The 15,596-nt window shown below is 34.5% G+C and overlaps 1 protein-coding gene across 7 annotated transcripts in view; it reads left to right on the top strand.

Moving 5' to 3' along the window:
* Positions 1–15,596, top strand: part of LOC128234614 (histone-lysine N-methyltransferase 2D-like) — a 258,013-nt gene that overhangs the window by 237,834 nt on the left and 4,583 nt on the right. For all 7 annotated transcript variants that reach the window (XM_052948961.1, XM_052948963.1, XM_052948960.1 and 4 more), the window contains 2 exons: positions 12,707–12,823; positions 14,082–14,264. In XM_052948961.1, coding sequence (XP_052804921.1) covers positions 12,707–12,823; positions 14,082–14,264 — 300 coding nt within the window. The remainder of the gene's footprint in view (positions 1–12,706; positions 12,824–14,081; positions 14,265–15,596) is intronic.

Raw genomic sequence — 15,596 nt, 5'->3', positions numbered from 1 at the left:
ATCCAACCTATATCAACCAGTGATGTAAACATCTGATACCTTCATTTTATGAGGTTGTTGCTGATTCCGCAGCTATATTATTGTCTGATACCTTCTTTTTATGAGGTTGTCATTGATTTCACAGCTACGGTATTTCCCCGACTATAAGGCTATCTGCTTATAAGACGACCCTCTAACTTTGCCCATGAAATCTGGTGTTTTTGTCTAGACTCATTCATAAGACGGGGTCATTTTTTAAAGCAAATCCAGGGCTTGAATTTCTCCGAGTCTGTTGTGATGTTCAAGCTAAACAGTCAATTATCAACCATATTTGTTCATTTGCTTGGAAGAAAATCGCCGATTTAATGTCAACTGTGAACTCTCTAATGTGGGGGTAGGTTAATAATAGAACAACTTTATTCGGTTAAGGATTTATTTTATTGTTTTTGTACAGCCAAAGGTTCATTCATATTTGTAGTAAACTCAAATATATTGGCCATGATTTGAAGGTTCTCAGGCGATGATTATTGATTATTATTTTTCGGATCGTATGGTATGTTCTAACCAGCTTAGACACAATCTTGGGAGAAAATGGAGTTACAGTCAAACCTGGTTGAACGGTCACCTGCTTTAAAGGGTCAACTGCCTTATTGGGCCACTCCAAATTCCCCCCATACGTTTTTAGCTCGACTATTCGAAGAATAAGGAGAGCTATACTACTCAACCAAGCGTCGGCGTCACACCTTGGTTAAGGTTTTGCGTGCAAGCACACATAGGTTAATATCTCAGCAACTACTTGAGGTTTTGCATTGAGACTTTATACAATGGTACTCAACCATCCAACCTACGTAATTAACCAAGTTTGATAACTCTACTTTGCATTTAATGCCAATAATAGGCCTTTATTATTTGACTTAGAAATTCTGGTTAAGGTTTTGCGTGCAAGCACACATACGTTAATATCTCAGCAACTGCTTGAGGTATTGCATTTAGACGTGATACAATGGTACTCAACCATCCAACCTATTTAATTAACCAAGTTAGATAACTCTAGTTTCCCCTTAATGCAAATAATAGGCCTTTATTATTTGACTTAGAAATTCTGGTTAAGGTTTTGTGTGCAAGCACACATAGGTTAATATTTCAGCAACTGCTTGAGGTATTGCATTGAGACTTGATACAATGGTACTCAACCATCCAACCTATTTAATTTACCAAGTTAGATAACTCTAGTTTGCATTTAATGCAAATAATTGCCCTTTATTATTTGACTCAGAAATTCTGGTTAAGGTTTTGCATGTAAGCACACATAGGTTAATATTTCAGCAACTACTGGATGAATTGCATTGAGAGTTTATATAATGATACTCAACCATCCAATCTACTTAAATAACCAAGTAAGGTAACTCTAGTTTGCATTAAATTCAAATAATGGCCCCTTTTTTATTCAACATAGAAATTCTGGTTAAGGTTTTGCATGTAACCACTTTTAAGTCAATGCTTTAGCAAATACATCATGTACTGCATTGAATCTTTACACACAGGCTCCCAACCATTGAACCGTCTTATTTAATCAAGTAAGATAACTCTATCTTTCATATTATATAATTTTTGCCCCTTTATTATGCGAATTAGAAATTCTGGTTAAGGTCTTGCATGTTAGCACACATAGGATAATATCTCAGCAACTATTTGATGTATTGCATTGAGACTTTATACAATGGTATTCAACCACCCAACCTAATTGAATAATCAAGTTAGATAACTGTGTTTTGCAAATAATGGCCATTTATTATTACACTTAAAAATTCTGGTTAAAATTTTGCATGTAACCACATTTATGTTAATATCTTCTCACATCATGTATTGCATTGAAATCTAATCTAACAGTGATCCATGCATGTTTCGCCAAAACTGTTCCATCCTTACACTGAAAAGCGGCGGAATAGTCGAGCGCTCCATCTCTGTGACAGCTCTTGTTACTATATAAAGTACGCGCATTTAGCAGCCAACTGTTCTACGCAGCCGCGGCCACTAATATTTGTCCCCGTGAAGCCATAAATCACTAATTAGCGGCCACTAATCCTTTGTAACTGACACTTCCGCAAGTAATTTTTGCCAATACACAGCTTTTATTGATACTGAAGTTGACGGAAAAGAACGACAGCCTCGGATATTTCCGTCATCCAATGAAAATCCCTATAACATCACACGATTACCATGCATGTTTACTTATCGAGAGGTCATGTTCATAACACATCGGCAAATGTTTCAATCAGAACTGACACACTTAATGAAGATATTTTAATAATTACGATGATAAGAACCCCGGATATGATAATTATGAATTTACAGTTTGCACTGTTACTTGATGGTGTAAAACAAGTTACGATGTGTATTCATTTCTGTATTACTTTTCAAAGTGCTCAGCTTTATACTTCTACGAACGGAAACTTACAATGCATTGTTCGTGATATTCTTTTTAATTTTGGTAATGGATGATTTAAAATAAATTAGAAATGTTTGACTTGTCGAGTGTATTAAATTATTAGAAAAGGGCCGTAGAGAAAGACAAACTATAGACAGACTCAAGACGGGCCAAGAGTTAAGCAAATGAAAATGAATGATTACTTTAAAGATTGAACTTAAAAATGTAAATGTAGTTGTGTGGAATATTTTTTAGCTCCACTGGCCGAAGGCCATGGAGCTTATGTCGTCACAGATTGTCCGTCGTGAGTGCGTGCGTGCGTGCGTGCGTGCGTGCGTGCGTAAACTTTTACTTTAAACGACATCTCCTCTGAAACTGATAAGCGGATTTTGACAAAACTTCACAGGAATGTTCCTTTTGTGGTCCTTTACCAAAATTGCTCAAATGGTTCCGGTCCATTGCACAATATGGCCGCCAGAGCTAAAAATAGCAAAATCTTTAAACGACATCTCCTCTGAAACGGTTCGGCAGATTTTGATGAAACTTGACAGTAATGTTCCTTGGGTGGTCCTTAACCAAAATTGCTCAAATGGTTCTGGTCCGCTGCACAACATGGCTGCCAGGGCAAAAAAATAGAAAAACCTTTAAAGAACATCTTCTCAGAAACCGATGATCAGATTTTGATGAAACTTAACAGAAATGATCCTTGGATGGTCCTTTATCAAATTTGCTTCAATGGTTTCGGTCCACTGCACAAGATGGCCCCCAGAGGTAAAAATAGAAAAACCTTTAAACGACTTCTCCTCAGAAACCGATGATCGTATTGCAATGAAACTTGACAGAAATGTTACTTGGGTAGTCCTTAACCAAAATAGCCCAAACAGTTCTGGTCTGCTGCACAACATGGGCACCAGAGCTTAGAATAGAAAAAAACGTTAAACTACATCTTCTCAGAAACCGATTACCAGATTTTGATGAAACTTTACATAAATGTTCATCGGGATGCCCTTTAACCAAAATTGCCCAAATGGTTCCGGTCCGCTGCACAACATGGCTGCGAGAGTTAAAAATAGAAAAACCTTTAAGGACTTCTCGTCCGCAGTCTTCACGAAAAACATTTTAACCTACTAGCCAGTTGGACTAGCATAATGGCATATTTTACTAGTCCGAATGACAATCTAGTAGTCCGACTATTTTGCCACATTATAAAACTGTATGCTTGAGGTAAATACCTATTTCAATTGAGCAGCTTGCAGTTTGAGTAAACATTTCTTTATTATGATGCTCATGCAGTGATAGGGAGTGACATCCTTCTGTTGGGAATAGTGCTCCTTGTTTTTCAGAACCTATGGGTACTATGTAAAAACAAAAGGCATCTTGCTTGAATAGACTGTAATAATATCAACATGGTTAGAAAAGAAATGCCATGCTTTAACCCTTTAGCACATAGACAAGTGGCCAGATTACACCTCCCAGTCAATAGCCATCTTACTGATAAGCAGTCCTTATCTGCATAGGTACTTCTCTGGATATTTGAAAATGAGAAAATAAATACAGCAGTATGACCTTAAAATCAATGTTACTCCAAATAATTGTGTCCAAATCTTTTTATGTGAATTCATTTTTTATAGATAATTAAATTATCTAATAAATGGTGTCAATGATGAAGTATTAAATTATTTTATTTCAGCTGTGAATGTATTTTCAAGATGGATTTGTAACATTTCTTTGAAATGTCATAATTGCATTAAATCAAAGGGTAATAAAATGCTGGGATCGATCTAATTTTTATTACCCCTATCATAAAAAAAGACCCATCTGGATTAAAAAGCCGACAATTTATGTTCTTGTGTATTAATACACAGAAATATGTCAGGAATATCCGGTGTCATCCAGCTGAGAGATCCAGTCCAAGGTGTCTGTTTAACTTTATTACCCCCTCATAAAATTGTTTACAAAAAAAGAAAGCCGATAAATGATTTTCCGGTATGAATAAAAAGATCTAGATCAAACAAAACGCTTGCACATGACCTATTTTACAGCCAAAACTATGATGGACATTATATAAGCTTCACAGAGAATTTACCCATCATTTTCTCATTTACTAATTGTTTCTTTTGTTTGTTAACAAAATATTACCTTTAAGTAAATATAATCTCAATTGATTTTAATGGTAAACTGAAAACTGACGTAATATATTTAATGATTTACGCATCAATGAATTTGGGGAAATTCCATACAGTACTTAGCTCGTGGTCTTATTACGTCACAATGGGATATCACACCTGCGATTGGGAGTATAAACACCTTCTCAATTTAGCAGACGATATTTTCAAGGGAAAATCAATACACAAAAGGTTAAACTTTAATTTTATAAACATCCGGGATATTGTTTACAAAAAGAAAGATGCAAAATTGAAATATTGAAATGACCCTATTGAAATATGCGGGCCATGCGTTTACATCCAGTAATGGATACGGTCGGCCAAATGCGTATACATCTGGTAATGAGCTATGTCGGCCTATCTCGTATACATGCGCTAAAGGGTTAATAGCTTTGATTACATTTTACTACTGAATTACCTCCCTTTAATAGAAAAAAAAATAATGTCTTAATTTTTCACCTATAGCATCTTTAAATAATTTTTAAACAATAATAATTTATGAGTAAACATAAAAGCATAAAGTTCTCACAAAAAGATCAATTTAAAAACCTTACATTTATACATAGGAAAGTATATATAGACTGAACATTAATTTTCGTTTAAGTGACATTCTGAAAGTTTATGAAACAGCTATTTTTAGTAACTTAAATGGCCGAAAAGTGTAAGTGAAACACCAAGTCGATTCTATCTCGTCAGTTCTTGTTCAGGTTAGATATTTGCTTCATAATCTATTCAGATTAAATGTTAACCGATGATCAGATTTTGATGAAACTTGACAGAAATGTTCCTTGGGTGGTCATTAACCAAAATTTGTTAAATGGTTCCAGTCCACTGCACACCATGGCTGCCAGAGCTAAAAAATAAAAAAAACTTTATACGACTTGTCGTCGAAACCGATGACCTTTTTTCGATAAAACTTGACAGAAATGTTTGTTTGGTGCTCCTTTACTCAAATTGCCCAAATCATTTCGGTCCACTGCACAACATGGCAGCCAGAGCTATTAAAGTAAAAAATTTTTTTAAATAACTTCTGCTCAAAAATTGATGATTGTATTTCTATGAAACTTGACGAAAATGTTCGTTAGGTGGTCTTTGCTTGAACCTTTTGGCCAGTGGAGCACAGGCACTGATGTGCCTCTTGTTTTGTTTATGCGATGTATTAGCTTTTATATATTGCATTATATTTGTAATTTTACAATAAAGTTGTTTTTTCTACATTTGTATTCAACCTTCTGGTACTGATTATACTGATTGTGGGGTGAGGTGGTGGTTAAGATACATAATCAACCTCTGTTTGAACAAAGCCAAAGTGTCAGAAAGTCCCACCTGGACTAAGTGGCCACCTATAGTAAGCAGCAACTTTTACCTTTTCCCCAAGGTGGCCACTTAATACAAGGTGGACTGTATACGGTAAAGGCTGACCTATTTAAATAAAAACCACTGCCATGAACCTTTGATGTTTTTACACAGCTTGTGCTGTGACATCACAAATGTACCTTTTGATCTGTAGCCGACAAACATGACACATTCCATTTCATGTGTTTATAAGTTAAATTTTCGCAGGTGTTTGTTTGGATTACAGTTGAAGGGACTTAAATTAGGCAAAATAAATTACCATTGATGATTGCAGATAAATTAATGTATATTAAACGATTAGTGAAATGTGTATTGAAGCATGCCAGTAAGTCTGCATGATATACACATAGCTTAATCGTAAGGAAAAAGTAAGTTTTATTTCCGACATGGGGAAAAATAACACGATTTTTTTTTTCAAAATATATTAATTATAAAGGCAGTAAAATGTGTCTTATGTGATAAACAACTTGTTTGGACCGATAACAAACGTTTGCCAATTAGAAGATATCGAGTGTTCAATCGTAGCAAAATTAAGCAAACGGTCATCTAAAGCCAATAGGTGTGATCTTGCCACTTTTATTGGGGTGTCATCAGCAGACAATAAATCAGTCAGTCGCATTGTATGTTGAATATTAGTGATTTTGACTCTATTCTTTCTGAATTTCTTATAGACTTGCCTATAAAACGGGCCCCCTACTTTAAAGTTAAAAATCGAGACCCTATTTTAATGTCTTATGGTCGAGGAAATACGGTATATTATTGTTTGATGCCTTCAGTTAATGAGGTTGTTATTGGTTTCGCAGCTATATTATTTTCTGATACCCTCATTTTATGAGGTTGTCCTTGATTTCGCAGCAATATTATTGTCTGATACCTTCATTTTATGAGGTTGTCCTTGATTTCGCAGCATTATTATTGTCTGATACCTTCAGTTTATGAGGTTGTCCTTGATTTTGCAGCTATGTTATTGTCTGATACCTTCAGTTTATGAGCTTGTCCTTGATTTCGCAGCAATATTATTGTCTGATACCTTCATTTTATGAGCTGGTCCTTGATTTCGTAGCAATGTTATTGCCTGATACCTTCAGTTAATGAGGTTGGCCTTGATTTTGCAGCTATGTTATTGTCTGATACCTTCAGTTTATGAGCTTGTCCTTGATTTCGCAGCAATGTTATTGCCTGATACCTTCAGTTAATGAGGTTGGCCTTGATTTTGCAGCAATGTTATTGTCTGATACCTTCAGTTAATGAGGTTGGCCTTGATTTTGCAGCAATATTATTGTCTGATACCTTCAGTTAATGAGGTTGGCCTTGATTTTGCAGCAATATTATTGTCTGATACCTTCAGTTAATGAGGTTGTCCTTGATTTTGCAGCAATGTTATTGCCTGATACCTTCAGTTAATGAGGTTGGCCTTGATTTTGCAGCAATATTATTGTCTGATACCTTCAGTTAATGAGCTTGTCCTTGATTTTGCAGCTATGTTATCGTCTGATACCTTCAGTTAAACTTGATTTTGCAGCTATGTTATTGCCTGATACCTTCAGTATATGAGCTTGTCCTTGATTTTGCAGCTATGTTATTGTCTGATACCTTCAGTTAAACTTGATTTTGCAGCTACATTATTGTCTGATACCTTCAGTTAATGAGCTTGTCCTTGATTTTGCAGCTATGTTATTGTCTGATACCTTCAGTATATGAGGTTGGCCTTGATTTTGCAGCTTTGTTATTGTCTGATACCTTCAGTTAATGAGGTTGTCCTTGATTTTGCAGCAATATTATTGTCTGATACCTTCAGTTAATGAGGTTGTCCTTGATTTTGCAGCTATATTATTTTCTGATACCTTCAGTTTATGAGGTTGTCCTTGATTTTGCAGCTTTGTTATTGTCTGATACCTTCAGTTAATGAGGTTGTCCTTGATTTTGCAGCTATATTATTTTCTGATACCTTCAGTTTATGAGGTTGTCCTTGATTTTGCAGCTATGTTATTGTCTGATACCTTCAGTTTATGAGGTTGTCCTTGATTTCGCAGCAATATTATTGTCTGATACCTTCAGTTTATGAGGTTGGCCTTGATTTCGCAGCTATGTTATTGTCTGATACCTTCAGTTAATGAGGTTGGCCTTGATTTTGCAGCAATATTATTGTCTGATACCTTCAGTTTATGAGGTTGTCCTTGATTTCGCAGCTATTTTATTGTATTTCTATTGAAAGTGATGAGTCTTTGATATGTAAATTGTGAGTATTCAGTGCGATCCAGTTTTAATCACAGGCAATTGATGCAAACTTATCTGTAAAATATTTGTCAAATAAAAAATTACTGGAAAAAACTCAAATTAGCTCAAAAAAATGATAAAAGAAATGAAAACAACAAAAACGGAATGTTTGGTGTGATTTTCTTATATAAAATGTGAAATAAAAATTAAAACCATCATAGCCGATTTAGATTGTATTTGATACAAACTTAATTTTAAATGAGATTCTCATCGATTTCTGCAGTGTTTTTAACAAGAAGCGCTGCGATTGTAATAAATTGTGGCCGGCAGGAAGCGGTCAGATGACAAAAAGTGAAACAGTATTGTAATTTATTTGCTTAATACTATTTTAGTGGATCAATATTCAACTGATAATCTTTAATAAACAAATATACATATTCATAATCAAGGCTTCTAGCTTTAAGTCTGATATAGACACAGAATTTTTCATTATATTTTATTAAACTGACTTAAGCTGCACACACAGTTTTGAGACTGTAGTTAATCAAGTGCGTCGCTGTTGTTGTTCTATAGAATATTAGGGCAGGACTGATTGCAAGTGTCTGCTAATTAACAGATATTGAGTGTTCAGCGAAGCGAAAAAGTAGCTGGTCGCGTTGGTCTGATGGTAACCAGGACACTTTTATTTTGTGTGTGAATGACCCAAGAAGGATTGTGTATTATAATTTCTACAAATTTTACTTTGTCATTTTTGGCCGAAATTATTTAAAAAAATGGAAAAATTTGGACCGATTTTTTTGACACTTTTTGAAAGTGAAATCGGTCTTGCTTGGTCAAAATTGGTCCAGACCGGCAATTTGCCGGTTTTTAGAAGCCCTGCATGTTACACTATATACAATGTGGTGAATTCTAACAGTGGTAGTTCAAATCTACCGCTTTTGAGACCCCCTACTGCTATACCACTCTATTGAGGAAATCTACCGCTCTTGAAAAAAAAAGATTACATTTTAAAACCCTCAAAATTCTGTCAACCATGCCTAAATACACTAGTGCAGTGCACAAGAACCATAATTCTGCCATGCTCATTTAATAAGTTATTTTCCCTTAATATTATTTTCATAATTGATGCTTGTCCTGGCAATATTTATTTATTTCTTTTTTAGTAGCTAACATTTTATACAGAATTTTATATTGTAATTTCATTAAACAGTCATTTAAGAACATGGGGGGGGATGCCTGCGTCCAATCTTATGTATTAGGTGTTGTTTTTTTCTCGAGTTTATTTCGGGCCAAAATTCTCTGAGTAGTGACAAAGGGGTAAGTACCAGTACGGTGTCAACTGAAGAAAACAACTATCGTAGGTAGATTCACGCAGTAAACACATGTATATAAATGGAATGTTTACTTCAAAATGATTTATTGAGAAATAAATGGAAAACAAACTGAGTGTTTACTTTTTTAGCTTGACTATTCGAAGATGGGCTATACTACTCGACCCAGCATCGGCGTCCGGTTAAAGTTTTAGGGCAAGTTGGGATTTTCACTTATAAGTCCAGTACCCTACATTCAATTGACTTAATACTTCACACAGTTGTTCAGGGCCATCACATGATGAGGTTAGATAACTCCATATTATTCTTTACACAGATAATGGCCCCTGATTGACTATGGAACTTAGGTTAATGTTTTAGGGCAAGTTGGAATATTTATTAATAACTTCTATATCCTTGGTTAATTGACCTAATACTTCACACAGTTTTCAGGACCATCACACAAAGAGGTTACTTAATTCCATGTTATCCTAAATACAAGTTATGGCCCCTGATTGACTAAGGTTAAAGTTTTAGGGCAGGTTAAAGTTTTAGGGCAAGTAGGGATTTTCACTTAAAACTCCAATACCATTCATTCAATTGACTTAATACTTCACACAGATGTTCAGAGCCATCACATAATGAGGTTAGATAACTCCATATTATCTTTTATACAAATTATGGCCCCTGATTGACTATGGAACTTAGGTTAAAGTTTTAGGGCAAGTTGGAATATTTATTAATAACTTCTATATCCTTTGTTCAATTGACTTAATACTTCACACAGTTGTTCAGGACCATCACACAATGAGGTTACGTAACTCCATATCCTTAATACAAGTTATGGCCCCTGATTGACTTAGGTTAAAGTTTTAGGCAAGTAAGTTTTGAAAACAAATATCAATGCCATGAAATTTGGATCATATGTACAGCTTTGAGAACAAATATCAAGCTATATTGATTACAAAGGTTAAACTCTTTTACTCAGGTGAGCAATTTCGGGCCATCATGGCCCTCTTGTTTACTAAATGCAAAACAATATTTTTATTATTATTTCGTTTGCTCGCCCCATTATTCTTTGGAAAAAATCCTATGAACAAGTCATCAATTTGGTTAGGCCTTATTGTCACTATTGAAGCTTTTCAAATGTGCGAAGGTTTGAAAAACACTCACTGTCTGTCATTAGAAAAACATCAATAGAACAAACAATTGTGATGATATGGTTGTTTGTTCGCACTTGACCACGTGTTTTAATACTTAGCTGAAGGTGTTGACATATATTGAGAACATTCAGGCACACTATAAGATTTATATAATTTTGTTTACAATACACAATCTGACGACAACGAAGGCAAATTTGAGGGCTTCGAGAAAGTGTCATCAGGATGACAGAATAAAACTGTTGTTTATTTCTTGTGCTATTATTTATGGTACTATTACCTTTCATGCTCATTGTGTCTAATGTATCAATTTACATGAAATAAACAAAGACACAAAAATCAGTTTGCTATTTAATATTGCATGGTATATATTGATCTTTGCCATTTTCATGATCCAAAAAAATAATCGTGAAAAAAAAATATGGTGGATACTGGACTACCGAAATATGCTAAATTACCTAAATACACAAGAAAGTTATCAAAATATGCCTTATATACAAACAAAATTATTGTTTTTTATATTAATTTATGTTATATAAATACTTTACCAACCTAAATTTTCGGCTCTGATTTTGACATTTTTCCTCTGTGTCCTAAGGGTTTTTACCTGGGTTTTTTTTTTCAACAAAATTTTTGCCTGTGTCCCATCTTTGCTAGCGTCCTATACATAGTATAATACGGTACATAAATATTGGCCTTTTTTTTATTTCATTACTTGCAGAACTAGCTGAAATAGGTGGTAGGGAATTTCTCTGGTTTTTTTTTTCAAAATGAGATGGTAAAACAGTTTGAATTTTTGGCATCAAGTTCCCAAAGGTTCAGGTTAATTATTGATAAAGAATAAGTCATGAAAATTTCTAGAACTTGCTGATTTTGCTTTTAAAAGTTTGATGTTCTAATTTTTACGCTGTCAAAACAGACACAAATTGTAATACCATTTTGCTATTTTAGTACAGTTTGATTTGATATGTTGATGAATGAGTATGTTTCTAGTTACTACGATACCAAATCATTACCAAAATGTTGAAAATAAATGAAATAAAGGTTTTTTCCTGTCTCTCAGGTGATGTCATTTTTATAAAAAAAACTGAAATGGGAGAAGGGCAATTCAAGTTTAAAAAAAATTGTGTTTTGAAAGTAAAGTTGTTTTATTTTTTGTTTTTAAATTCAGAAAAAGTTTCACTTTAAGAAATCATCAACCTGGTGATAGTTTGAAATGATGCACGTGAATAATTTACTACCTTTATTTAAGTAATGATAATTGTCTGTACATTGTGGTCGAGACACCTGAAGCTTCAGCTATTTGAGGAACCTGACTGTGACCTTTTCACCTCTTTTTTATTTTGAAAGCTTAAAAGCAATGAAATTTGGACCATGTGTACATTTTTGAAAACAAATATCAATGCTGTGCTTGGATGACCTTGATTGTTTCATTAGACCTACTTTTATATTGTTGAAGAAACTGCAATGACATTTCTACCATGTGTACAGTTTTGAACAAATATCAACATTGACAGGCAACCGTTAGACCTACTTTCTTATTTTTGAAGTTTTAGCTTTGATATTTGGACTATGTGTATAGATTTGCGAACTAATTTCAAGCTTATATATTTTGTGTACAACATTGTCAAATGTTTCTCTACCACGATTGTTGAAATTTTACCCCTGGTATATTACATAGATATACAAACGATAAAAAACAAAGATATTTGTTATGTAACATTGTATAGTGGTAACAAAGGTCAAAAATTCAAACTCTAAATTAGTGCCATCATGGGCCTATTGTTATGTTATCTCCCCTGAAACACCCCTTATCTGAGTTTTTGAAATTCAGAGTTTGTCCGAGCCATATCTTGGATATTTATGGATTTCAATTGCAGGTATTGTTTTTAAAAAAAGTGGAAATTTACTAAATTTTATTATCAATCCTGCCCATATATTTGGGGGGCATATAAGGAGCATCCATCACTTCCAGCAATATTCTTGTGTATTGTTTATTGAGCCCAGTGGCTGTATTGTGGGGAGTGTGTGTGTAAGGATGGTTGTTACACATGGTTACACACTGTATATGTATTTTTGACGCACTTACAGGGGCTCGGGCTGTATGCAAACAAGGACCTTGAAATGCACACCATGGTCATAGAGTACATTGGTGATCTTATCCGCAATGAAGTGGCAAATAGACGGGAGCAGACATATGAAAGTCAGGTATGCCCATCAGGATATTAGGATTGTTTTAGAAGCTTAAACTTGCTTGCACTTTCAGTTATCATTTGAATGTGAAGTAGTAAATTTGATATATATAAACATTTTAAGAAAACAAAAAAAAAAGTTGAAGGAAAATGTGCTTGCTTTTTATGCCCCAAAAATGAGGGGGAATTTAGATCTGCGCTTGCCCGTTAGTGGGTGAGTGTATGCATCCCTCTCTGATTCCATCCATGATTATTATACAAACTCCAAAACTCCAAATCTTTATTACTTAGAGTCATGAACCTTAGGGGAATGTTAATGGGGTGAGGAAATTGTGCACCTGGTGTTTTGTTATCTGCTGCACTAAGTAAAACAAGAGCTGCTGAATTAGCAAATATTGTCATTTCTGGACTTGTGGCGAATAAAACTCCACCTTGTCATAAAACTCCACCTTGTCATAAAACTTGGGGAAATGTTATTCAGTGGTTAAGTGGTGCACCTACGGTTTTGTTTGCTGATGCACATAGTATATGCAAAATTATGGCCCTTGAATAAGCAAAAATTGGCATTTTTGAACTTGTTTAATTTGTGTCGCTCATAACTGCAAAATTATTAAATTGGTAATTAAAGTTATACACTCATGAAATCTCTCATGAAGGTATTTCATGATATTAAGTTGTGGAACTCATAATTATGATGCACATTTATGGAGAATGGACAAAATAATGGCCCTTGCTTTTGTGATAAACACAGCATAAGAGGTTATTTGTGTTCTATGGACACATTTCATGTTTTCTTATCTGCGATGCAACCTGGTAAAATAAACATGAACATTGTATAACAGACAATGCCCTCCTTAAAGTGAGACTCTTATTCAAAATCAATACATACACATGTATCACAAACATCAATTTTGACTGATAAACCTTCAACTTCTTACTTAATAATAATCAATTTATGGAAAATCTTAATTACTTATAACAAGATTGTAACCGTGTATTTTATAGCAGAAAGTGCAAATACATTAAATGATTGGTGAATGCTAAAAGATATACTTTGGCGTGCTCGAGTGTCATAAGATAGAAATACGGTGTTTTATGCTCATTTCTTTCAAATTTAACTCTATATCCTTCAAAAGAACCACTGTTTTTGACATTTATTCATCCTTTTTGGAATATTAAAACAATATTATTAATTGTGGTAAATCCTTTTTTGGAGTAAGTTGCATCTTTAGGTTTTCACAGCCATTCACTTATGCCTTATTTATGTATTACAGAACCGCGGTGTGTACATGTTTCGTATAGACAATGAGACAGTGTGTGATGCTACAATGGCAGGTGGCCCTGCCCGCTATATTAACCATTCTTGTGACCCGAACTGTGTGGCCGAGGTTGTGGATATAGACAAGGAGAGTAAGATCATCATCATTACAAACCAGCGGATCTCACCTGGGGAGGAGGTGAGCATATTAACCTGATATAGCAGCCCCTATCTCTGTGTTTCAGTGCTAGATCATACAGTCTTAAAGTCTTCAGTTTTATGCCTTCAGACAATCATGAAATATTTGAATGATGTTAAATGTACAATTAAAATTCTGTGAAATGTATCAAAGGTTAAGATAGTTTTTGCTATAAAAAGAGAAGCAGTTACAGTATAAAGTACAGGCGTCGATAAATCCACTAGCCCTCTCCCATTTGCAAGTGAATATGGAGGACGGACAAGTAAAAATTCAATCATATTGTGCACCCGGGCAAGTAAGATTCTCCAGATTAAAACAGAAAATCCATTTTATTTTCAAAAACCGGATTATTGTAAAAAAACACGGATGTAAAAACAGTCGAACTGAAACCCAAAATATGACAGTTTATGAAAGTATAAATTTTTATCGAATGCACAAGAACTCTGATTTGGTTTAATCTATTATATGTTGAAGATGAATCATTAGGGAATCGAAGAAATCAAATTATTAATTATTATGCCCCCCTTCGAAGAAGAGGGGTTTATTGCTTCGCCCTACAGGGCAGCCCCCCAAATAATTTTCATGGCCTGAAGTAGTTTGTTTTTCTGCATGAATTTAAAAACTTCTAAGATTAACATTTCACTAACCAAAAAGTTGTATCAAAAGTTGCACTTTGATGTTGTTTTAGATTGCATGTTTGAACACATTTCTTGTAATATAACTAGTTTATGAGTTCAAATGGTTAATTTCAAGAAAACTTCACAAGATTGATCCTGGAGTGATCCTGACTTGCTTTTTTTCCTTCAAATAATTGTATTCAATTCAGAAATATGATGAGTAAAAATACTTTATGACAGAAAGCAGGGAAATAATGACCAAGTTTGAATTATGTCTCCCCCATTGATGGGGAGACACATTGTTTTTGCCCTGTCCGTCAGTCAGTCAGTCCGTCGCTACGTAACAATTCGTTTTCGCTCAATAACTATAGAACGCTTAGACCAAGGAACTTCATACTTGGTATGCTGGTTGGTCATGACTAGTAGATGACCCCTATTGATTTTGGAGTCACTAGGTCAAAGGTCAAGGTCACCGTGACCTTGAGGTGAAGAAACAGTTTCTGCTCAATAACTTAATAACGCTTGCACCCTGGAACTTCATACTTGGTATGCTAGTTGGTCATGACTAGTAGATGAGTAAATGTTTGAACAAAGCCATTTAGATTTAAGGTGAAAATGTACCTGCCTCTGAACTGAACTGACTCACAATATATTGTTTTTTTATTTGATATATTCTAAAACAGTGCTAGATAATTTGGTGTGTTTGTTTCACTTG

Source organism: Mya arenaria, chromosome 5 (assembly GCF_026914265.1).
Source record: "Mya arenaria isolate MELC-2E11 chromosome 5, ASM2691426v1".
Classification (NCBI taxonomy): domain Eukaryota; kingdom Metazoa; phylum Mollusca; class Bivalvia; order Myida; family Myidae; genus Mya; species Mya arenaria.
The sequence above is the reverse complement of the archived record's forward strand: the minus strand, read 5'-3'. Positions and strand labels throughout refer to the sequence as shown.